The sequence below is a fragment of the Diplotaxodon limnothrissa genome, linkage group LG14 (assembly GCF_057381915.1).
Source record: "Diplotaxodon limnothrissa isolate DT_005_m linkage group LG14, D_limnothrissa_male_GT1.1, whole genome shotgun sequence".
Lineage (NCBI taxonomy): Eukaryota > Metazoa > Chordata > Actinopteri > Cichliformes > Cichlidae > Diplotaxodon > Diplotaxodon limnothrissa.
This window is the reverse complement of record NC_140609.1, coordinates 8,323,386-8,334,543: the sequence shown is the minus strand read 5'-3', so window position 1 is coordinate 8,334,543 and position 11,158 is coordinate 8,323,386. Positions and strand designations below refer to the sequence as shown.

At 41.9% G+C, this 11,158-nt stretch overlaps 1 protein-coding gene across 1 annotated transcript; it reads right to left on the bottom strand.

The window, feature by feature from the left end:
- Nucleotides 1-9,281: 9,281 nt before the first annotated feature.
- LOC146618328 (uncharacterized) lies at nt 9,282-10,594 on the bottom strand. The gene is made up of 5 exons (XM_085371492.1): nt 10,579-10,594; nt 10,392-10,473; nt 10,238-10,300; nt 10,082-10,144; nt 9,282-9,965 (listed from the first exon to the last, which is right to left on the bottom strand). The coding sequence occupies exons 1-5, from the start codon at nt 10,592-10,594 to the stop codon at nt 9,434-9,436; spliced, it is 756 nt and encodes a 251-aa protein (XP_085227618.1). The 3' UTR covers nt 9,282-9,433.
- Between the last annotated feature and the right edge of the window lie 564 nt (nt 10,595-11,158).

The following is an 11,158-nucleotide window of genomic DNA, read 5'->3' as shown; positions in this document are numbered from 1 at the left end:
TTGAAAGGGTCATTTTATGAGCCTGAGATACAACGTGTGGTTGTTGATGAAAACAAAACATTTAAAATTGAAAACATATTGGCTAGAAAAAAAGTGGGTCGGAAAAAGCAGGTGCTAGTGAAATGGCTAGGATGGCCCAACAGCTTTAATTCGTGGATTCCAGAAAAAGACATCGTTGAGGCGTAATTAACTCAGATGACGCAGCTCTACACACATTCATTCAACACTGAGCATAGACTGAGAAAGCATGAATAAAAAGAACAACAATGCAGGCTTCTATGTAAGCCTCTTCTCGAATGCTTCATCACATGTTTACCCAGGTAATAAGATATCTAATTTTAGAACAAAGCTAGCAAAACCTATTGTTTTGGATCAGCCATATGAGGTCGCTGTTATAGAGATACAGTACCCACGCATATGGCGGACTTTTCCACAATCAGATTCGGAAGTGGAAATTCATGACCCCGTCAAAGACGGAACCATAGCCATAACCATGATCGAACTGTCTGTGGGCCATTATGCATCTGTGGAACAGATAATAAAAGAATTTAATTTTAAATGTCAACAGCACCAAGCCACTGGAGACATTAAAATGCAGTACAACGCCGTTAGTAACCATGCCTGTGTTATGGGGCCTAGGGGGACTATTCTCACATTTAGAGGGAGACTGGCGGAAATCCTAGGATTCAAAACAGGAGAACCGTTTGCACTTCATTATAAAAACACATATGCCCCGCACCCCGCAGACATATACGGGGGAAAATATAACATCTTTATTTATGCAGATATCGTTGATTACCAGCTTGTGGGTGACGCCCACGCGAGGCTATTAAGAGCTATAAATATTACAGACGATGACCGCCGGTTGCCTATTCTACAATTTGACAGCCCACACTACACACCTGTGTCAAAGACATTAATCGACGACATAGAAATTGATTTGAAAGACGATCGAAATCAACACATACCCTTTTTATACGGCAAAGTGTTTGTCAAGTTACACTTCCGACCGATAACACAGCATTTTTGAAAAAAAAGGATGGCCGTCTACAACTCTGATGACTCAAAATATGTAAAATACTACTTATCACAGGCTGGTGGAGAGCTCGGAGGGTATGTTGGGACCAGTACACAATATGGGACAGGTCTGGGTGGGTTGTTCCGTAGCTTGTTTAGATTTGCAGTACCGCTGTTTAAAAAAGGAGTCAGCATAGTCAAACCACACCTAAAAACAGCCGCATCGGGCATAGTGTCTGATGTCATAACCAACATAACCAGACCCTCAACCACTAAGCAGGACGGTAACGGCTTGTATGTGTATACGCCCAAACCATCTAAGACCCCACCCCCAGGGCAGCCGTTGTCTAAAAAGCGTAAAACCACAAAACCTAGCAGGAGAGCCACCAAACGGACACCGTCACGCAGAGTGAAGAGACCCAGAACCACTCGTTCAAAAACTGCAGCGCTTGACATATTCTAAATGGCACTGTTACACAGTCATTCTGGAGAATGTGTAAAAACAGAGCTCGATCTTTTTACTGTCCCATACACACAGACTAGCATTGAGAAAAGTACATTTATTGAAATCCCACCTGTATCTGCAATCACTGATGGAGGGCCGATCGAGTTTTACATCTCATCGTCGGGTGAAGATTACCTGGATCTAAATGACTCATATATCTACACACGGGTGAGAATCACAAACGCTGATGGCTCAAACCTGGCTAGGGACGCTAATGTAGGATTTATTAATTATCCTGGATGCAGCATATTTAGTCAAGTCGATATTAATTTGGGAGACCGGCTCATTAGTCAATCATCCAATACATATCCATACAGAGGTGTGATAGAATGTCTTATCAATTATAATAAGGACACTTTAGACACACAGTTCAGCACCGGGTTATTCTGTAAGGATACAGCATCACACATGAATGACACATCTATAGAAGGAGAGAACCAGGGTCTGATGACCAGAGGTGGCTACACAGCAAATAGTAGTATTGTTGAATTGATTGCACCAGTACATGCAGACCTGTTTTTTCAAGAAAAACTGTTACTTAATGGAATCGACCTGTCGCTGAAATTTGTGCGCTCTAAAGACGAATTTGCTCTCATGACAGCGGATGCCAATGCATACAGAGTTAAAATTGTCTCAGCCAGTCTCTTTGTCAAGAAAGTTAGTGTATCACCTAGCGTCAGACTTGCACACAGCAAGGCATTGCACCATGCAAACGCAAAATACACGGTAGACAGAGTATCTTTAAAGACCTTCTCCATACCTGCAGGGGCTAGAATATCAACAAATGACAATTTATTTATGGGTAGGATACCTAAATTTGTCATCATTGCATTCATAGACAATGAAGCATACACAGGGTCCTACCAGCGTAATCCATTTCATTTTGAAAACTGCGATATAGAATTTATGTCTTTATATGCTGATAGTCAGGCTTATCCTGCTAAACCATTCCAGCCAAATTTCCAGAGAAAACACTATATCAGAGAATTTTACCAGCTGATACAAACCACAGGAAGACATTTAAAGGACAGATCGTTGGCCATAACACGTGACGACTTTGGTAACGGCTACACTTTATTCTGTTTCAATCTGGAAGCTGACGAAGGACATTCAGGGAATGTGTCGTTAATTAAAACTGGGAACGTGAGATTGGAAACCCGTTTCAGAAATCCACTACCCCGTACAGTGAACCTCTTGTGTTATTCTGTATTTGATTCAGTCATTGAAATATCTAACATGAGACAGGTGCTCTTGGACTACTATTGAGACAAAAACGGTCATGAACACTATAGAACTATCAGCCGTGGTCGGCGGCATTATCAATAAAAACACACATTTCCTAGGCGTGTTAGCCTATGATCAACTAACCACTGAACGGCTTCAAAGACTCCCTGCTATGTGTATTGTAAACACACACCCTTCTACGATGCCAGGGGAACATTGGCTTGCTGTTTATATTTCGAGAGACAGACGCGGTTATTTTTTTGATAGTTTTGGTCACTCGTTAGACAGTTTTCCCCCAGCAATAAAGATGTTTCTTCTAAAAAACGGCTCCACTGTTTTATATTCAGGAAAACAAGTGCAGAACGACTTCTCCATCACATGCGGTCAACATTGTGTATTTTTTTTATATCATATGCAAAATGGTGTATCTTATGCCCGCCTGCTTAACATGTATGGGTCTGATTTAATTTGTAATGATGCTATGGTGTGTCGATTTGTCAACAACATACAACCTGTTGCTGTATGCAGTGATTATGTGTGTGTGCAATGTGGATACTGATATGTACTAATGAGAATAATAATAAAAACAACATGAGAGCATGATTTAATCGAGTCAATGGTATTTATTATCAAATCTCGTATATATATATATAGATTCATAACATACTTTGTTTAAACATAAAAGAAATCAAACATTAACCAGTAATAAAAGACATAAAATATTTAACAGTAATAAAAGAAAATAAAACAAAACAATTTAGCAGCAATAAGTGAAAAAAAAACACAACAGTAGAAAAACACCAAACAGCAAATATTTTTAGCAGAAAAACAATTTCTGCAATAAGAAAAAAAAACCTGAATTCAAAAATCCAACCACTCTACAGGACCCCCCTTTAATTTGTTTTTTTTATTCTTTATTTTTTTTAGTGTACTATGTCGCAGCGGTCCACCGGGGGTGTTCTTTTTTGGTGTGTGTTTTAAAAAACCACGGTCTTCAGACAGTGTGTGATCGGTTTTATACAAGGCGACGGTCTTACGTATGCCTGTGTTAGATATGGCTGATAACGGTATGTTTAAATCTGAGAAAGCTTTTAAAAACTCTGTCCAACCGATAGGTCTCAAACCCTCAGAAGGTGTGTGTGTGGTTGTGACGGCTTTAATTAGATCATAAATGTGTGAACCAGGGATGGTTTGTTTATCAACAACAATTTCGCCTTTGTCATTGTAAGAGATCAAGTGTGGCGAACGGTTCACCGCTGATAGAATAAGTTCTGCATTCCTCCTACTCCTTTTAGGTATGTGTGTTAAAACATTCTCCGCAACAAGATCCCGCACCCCGGCATCACCATGAACAGGCAATGTGTCCGCCGACTGGGGTTGCACATCCCTGTTAAATTGTTCAGGTAATGATAAAGACAGTACATTCTTTTCACGGGCACCTTGTCTCACAAGGGTGAGGTATCTTTGGAGAATATCGCTGTATTTTTTAGCCTTCTCATACACATCTATGTCAGAATCTTGTAACACTTGTAACATCTCCTTGTCCAACTCGTTCTGAGACTGTTGTCTGATGGTGCCTGTTTGCTGCTGCTGCTGCTGTTGCTTTATTAAGTCCAACTGGTGTTGGGGTACCAAAAACATCTTTTGCACATGTTCCATTTTCACCTGTTTGCTATCAGACTGGTTATGAAAGGGATTGCAGCCCCTAATAACGGCAGTAAAAACCCTCCAGATTGGTTGATTGTCTTTCTCTTTTTCAAAGATTTTATTTTTTTGTCTGCAATCAGTCTGATTATTGTTTTTTTCTTTTTTAGCTGTTTGTACTGCTGATTGGTCAGTGGAATGTTACCATGCAATACATTAAAGGCTATCTCACACAATGCATTGATAAAATCTAAGTTTGAATTACTAATAATAACTCTGCGTAGAGTAGGAGGAGCCCTGTATATCATCTCCAACAGAGACAGATTCCTCCGCATGCGTGATGACATCCTCTCACCTCTTTGCTGATTTTTGTTTTGGAATGTAAACAACCGGACGGTCTGACAGTAAATTTGTTCTGAGTCTTAAATAGTCCGGGGTCTTAGCTTTATAGTCTATTAAAAGATACCCGTATGTTGTCGATGTGGCATCATTAAACGCTTCTATAAAATATTTAGTATTACCCGGAAACATTTGCCTGGCTAAAAGCATAACCTGATATTTATCTCTCGGATTTTTAAACAATATTAGGTAATTAGTGTTCAAGGAAATGGTTCTACTGGATTTTCCCTGAATAAACAAATTCTGAACTAGATATATACAACTCAAATTCCTATGATGCACATACTTTGTGAACACATTTTGTACTTCTAAATTGTTAGCTGCATCGTTCATCACATCGTCTATAATTAACAAATTGTTCTTTTCTGCAGGCAGAAGGGTGTCATCAGCAAGAGATTCGGGTATACCGTTAACAAAGTTTATGTTTCTTATCTTAAGAAGCTGGTCATATAGTGTCTGCCAGCATGAGTATATATACACAATGTTATCAATGCTGCATGATATAATCCTGGAAGAGTTTTCAATTATGTTTTTAACAAAAAAAGTCTTGCCACAGTTACTGGGACCGCTGACCACCATGCTGAACGGATGCTGCAACCGGGCGTCAAACCCCTGTTCTAATTTAAAATCCATAAGGAAGGGTTGTGAAGTCTGGGAGCACACGGCGCTTATTGTAAACAACTTTAACTTTTTTCACAATGGTTTCATTCTTCAAATGAAGCTTCTTTTTATCGCGTCTGATGCTATCAGACACGGCAACTAGGTGTGCGTCTGATGTCTGATTGGCTACAAACTTGCGGACTAAACCTTTCAAGGAGTCGTGGGTGACAACTTTCGAGTTTAATGCATTCAGTGTGACGCCTTTACATTTGACCTGGGTCTTGCCCAGCGATGTGTGATACGCATAACATTTTGGCCCACCGGAAACAAATTCCGCTATGTAATCCTCCACACCATCCTCTCCACAATCTAATTCACTTGTGAGATCCCCCAGAAACGGACCTAGAGGAGGCATCCACTCGCCAGGGCGTGCCGTGAAAATGACACTGTCCGTGTCACAATACAGCACGCGCTGCTGCAAGTTGTCTAGCAAATCATACAGCATGAGTCTGGCGTGTGCAGTGGTCATGGCCCCGACAAAGACATTAACGTCCTTCACACGGGAAGCTCTACCATCAGCGTGGCGCCACTGCACCATTGCGACGTCGTCAGAGATGAAACAAAACTGACGCACGTCGTACTGGTCGCTAAACATTAGCTGGCTAAATCTGGAAGGGTCTGTAATGAGCTCAGATGATGCCATGTTTGACCTCATGCTGAAACGACCCCATAACGAGTTTAACAACAGCTTGTTACAGTTACGAACAGCTTTATTTACACAAATCTTGGATGGGTCTAGCATTATTCCCTCCTTCTCATAATACTCGTCTATGTACTTCTGCTGTTCGTCAGGTGTGTTCACATGTTCAGGATACCCCGAGGCCTCCTGTTTGAGTTTTAGGAAGGCTTTCACATAGTCTTTAAACAATGTGTCGGTCTTATTGGGGAAATGCCACACCTCATCAACAGCAAGAACCCTGTATCCCTTCTCAACAGCTTTTTCAAGCTCAAATGAGACCCATGTGCCTTTCAACACCCGCTCACTGTCACTGTGCCCGCATGCAGTATGCTGGTTCTGGTCTTCAGCACACATGCTGCAGAGTGGAAACATCAGTTTTCCATGGCATCTGTAGGGTAGGACGGGGTGAAAAAGACCCTTAGGTGGGAGCACTGTGCATTTAACAAAGCCGAAATAATTTTCTAGCTTGTCAAAGTTGGTGTAAATGACTTGAGGGTGTCCTACAGGATAGTCTTTTTTAGACTGCACTGTGGGATAGAGACTGGTGAAGTCGTAGTAAAATATTTTTTCATCACAAGCAGTCTTGTGGTACAGCTTTAGAGCATTTGTGCGACCGCCAAAAAGGGCGTCTCGGGGATTCAGGCGTTCTGGCTTTCTGTACGTATGCATGAAAGCCACAACTGCAGGGTCTGTCTGCTTCAAGGCAGCCCATTCACACTCCCACATCACTATTACGCTCACACTGTGTTGTGATCTCAGTGCATCAACTTTGTCACAAAACATGCGATGCAGCAGTCCATAGGATGCTTTGCTGACAGGATTAACTTCACTCTCGGGGTAGCATTTAACACAACCGTGGTGAAAACATCCTGCAAATTCATAAGCTGTATTACTTGTGGGGTCAAAACCGTCCACAAAATACGGTCCAACCCTCTGTTCGCCTCCTCTGAGAGCATGTTTTACCACTTTGTTGGTGGTGTGGGACACATATTGAAGCCATTCAATAGAGACGTTAGAAAACGTCTTGTTCTGCTCAACGTATGCCCCTTCATACGTGAGAGCGAGCGCGTCTCTAGGCAGAAACAGCGTTTTATACACACCCATACTAAATGCAGCCAGGGTGGTATACATGAATGGATCAACTTGAGTACAACCCAGTAGCGTGTCACGATAAATGATGCATGCTTTACGCAGGACATCAACATCGTTAACACAGTAACGCCTGAGTTCAGCCTGAAAATCAAAGGGATTCTGTGAGGCAACCTGGTACCATTCCATGAATCGCACCTTATCGCTTTCAGACATGTGCTCATAGCCGTAGAAGGAGGGGTCTGGGTACGGGCCCACATAACGCTCATTATCCCTCGTATTAAACCTGTGTGGGAAATGGCCCTTCTGCAGGTCTTGAAAACCTAAAGCAGAGGGTATTTTGGCAAGGCCCATGGGCAAAAAGCTGAACGAATCAATCCACCGCTGGTCATAGTCCCTGTCATGCATTAAAATCACACGGCTGCCGCTCATTATGACACTAGGTGTTATGCTCTGTCTGACAAAGTACTCGAGGAGTATGTAGTTATCAAAGCCAGATGCATTATGTGCTATGAAAGTGTACCCACGAAACCTTGGGCGTCTGTAATGCTGCACAAACGCCTCCACACACTTTAATGTATTAAATGTGAACTTATTGCCCTTCAGATCAGACGCACACACAAAGTTAGCCTCGTGTTTACCGTTGTGGTACCGCGTCTCAAAATCATATAAAATGTATTTATCGTTAGGCTTCTGTTTTTCAACAGGCTGTATGAAACACTGATGGTCGGAGTCTCCTGCTAATTTAGGTTCGCGGCAGTGCTCGCATCTAGGCTGCGCACATTTGTGTGGCAATTTCTTGGATTCTCTATATGTGGTGCCACAGTGCATGCAATGTTTCATATTATCACAGGGGATCATGTTGTGTTTTAATTCAGGTAATTTGTGTTGTTGGTAACAGTGTTGTGATTTGCAGATGCGGTTACAGTCGCTGCATTTCACTGTGGGTCCCCTGTGATGTTGACAGAGTGTGTAACATGTGTTACATCTATGTTTACAGCTGTGCTGTAATGGTGTATTATATATACTGTAACAGAAATTACACACATAGGATCCCCCCAAAAAAGCGGTCGGGTTTAAAATCAGGTGGTAATGTTGATTATGGAGATACATCATCAACGTGTTAGGGTTTGGCTCTTCATGTGTGTAAAAACATTCCAGGCGTTTACGCCCTTCTGTGTGGTAATAGATTACAATCTTAATGTTGAAGTGCTTCTCAAATTTACCGACATCAGAGAATGATACTTGCTGTGTGTCGCATAGACCTACTTCAGCATGCATCTGTTTAGCTGTAGCAAGTTTTTCATGCTCAGAGGATGATGAGTTTAATGAATGTGCTATGCATAGGGAGAAGCACAAATTGTTGTTTGTGTTGTTTGGTGTGTATAAATGTCTGCCTTTCTTTGAGAGAATCTCATCATAAGGTATGTGCGCCAGTCTTAAGCGAGACCCGCCACTACTGTTCTGAGCTACCGTGACAATAAACTCTAATTCATCATCACCGATAGATTCATCATTACTCTGCATAACTTGTGCAATTTGATCGAGAAACAGCTCCGGATCATACCGATCATCAGCGTTTAAAACAGCCTGAACATCTGAAGCCAGCGAGGGGCCACGCAGGACCACGTTTAGAACACTGCCCTGTTGGGATCCCGCCACAGCTCTGTCTATCACATTGGCTAAGCACTCGCGCACTCGCGCCGGCACTTGTTCTGGATGATCGAGACTTATACCCCTAAAATCAAGGCGTTCACGCAATTCGCGAGCATTAAAATTAGGTATCTCTCTAATGTGTGACTGAGAGCGGCTGCCGGACCCAGACTGCACAACGGGCTCAATAACAACTGCAGTAGCTGCAGCAGAGGTGACCCGGCTAGATTGTGCATCAGACGCAAAATCACCAGCAGCACAACCTATATGGTTAGCATCAGTAACAGCAACGGCCCGAGCAACACCAGCTGTACTATCACTATTATTAGCAACAATAGCCCCATCAGCAATAGCAGACGTAGGAACAGTCTGACAAGGATGTGTATCGGATGAGGCTGATGCAGGCACCCTATTAAGTCTAGCTATAATATCGTCTAATTTTTTATCTGTTTCTTCAGCCCACTGCATAAAAGTCTCTAAGTCAAAACATCTAACAGGAGTGGAGGTTCCGTTATTATGTTTAAATAATTTATTTGGAGGGTCCATGGTCTGGATTTTAAAAGTCAGGGACTTGAAATTTTGCTGCAGATGTTGTCTAATGTACTACACACTTTGTTTATGAGTTTGGTAAACTGTTGCCTTTGTACCTGTGCTTCTTGGTGGTATTGATTGAGTCTAGCTTCAATCAAACATAATTTATCAGCTATTGAAGCTATATGACTTTGTTCAGCAGGCTGAGCGTCTGGAAGCTTTATGTAAGCATCATACGCCGCTGATATTTGAGAGTCTGTTATGCCGTCTTCTTCGAAATCTATGTGTGAATCAACGCTATTTCTGACACATTCTGGGGTGGTGGGTATATGAACTAGATCAAAATCTGACATGCTGTACTCAAAAACATCAGAGAAATCGCGAGGTAGCCACTCACTCGGGGGTGTTGCAGGTTCGCTGATGAAGATCGGTTCTGACTCTCCACTGTTGCACAAAGCTCCAGGTTTTTGTTGTTCTGGGAGGTCGATACTGCTTAAACATTCCAAAAACGTCTGGAATCGTATGGTGTCCTGATCATTATGAGGAGGGGTGCTGTTCTGCAGTCTGTGAAGATAGATAGACATGTGTTAAAACATATTATACATGTACCCATTTCAAACTGAATAAGCGTGTCTCCCTCTCTATCTCTTTTTATCTAATTTATATATGCCTATGCTTACCTTGTAGTGTGCGTTATTCGGGATGGTCCTGCTTCTCCACACACCCGGTTCTCTGGCGTGGCTCTGTAGGTGTAAAACGGTCAGTTTAGAACATTTGTAATTGTTTAAACCCCTTTAAAAAAAAATACACAACTATACATCCCGTTGTATACACACCTGATGTAAGGTAGGGCTCTGTGGTAGCGGTGTCTGAATGTTTTCCTGCTCAGTTTGTTAACCCTGGAACAAACAAAAACGTTATTACATAATTTAAAACAATCGCTAGTTTAAAACATACATACGTTTAAAAATCCAGTAATGCTGTACACACCTTGTGCCTGTTAGAGAACTAGTTCCAGCTGTAAAAGCGCCCGTTTCTAAAGAAAAGGGTCCTGGGCCGTTCTCCCGAACTCCTAAAAATTAAGCTTTTGTTTTAGGAAAAAAGATAGTTTGAATATCCTATAATATGTTAACATAACACTTTTTAAAAATCCAATAATAGGTTTTGTTTTACTTACCGTTTACGATGTCCATGTTATAAAGAACGATGTTAGTGTTGATGATCGCAAAGAAAATGGTGTGCTCTGCAGCGAATCTTGAGGCGTAAATGGCTCAGGGTATCGGGCTCTGAGCGTGTTTTTTATATAGGGTGGGGGTTTCCAAAAAGAAAGGTATGTCTCCAATCAATTTAAATGAGGCCCTACAGGGCTTTTGTCTTCTCAAGGAATTACAAAGGAGCCGATACTTCAGACAATAGGCGGGGTCGCCACCCGTCTGGTACCAACTGCCCCATTTACCTTGTCGAGGAATTACAAAAAGAGCCAATACTGGCCACTTTAAACAATAGGCTGGACCCTTGTTCGCATGGTACTCTCAACAACTAAGTGATACCCAGCGGTGGGCTTTTACAATCCTGAACAAATTCAAACAATTAGCCAGCTGTTGAAAAGTTGGAGCGGGTCTGGGCGACTGGTTTTAGAAGTATCACTGTAGCGTTTATTTTCTAAAGGGCTGAATGTTATTTGCGACTATCTGTTGTGTTAAAAACTACTCTGAAACCATGAAACCACTTACAGAAGAAATGGCCCGTTTGATCCG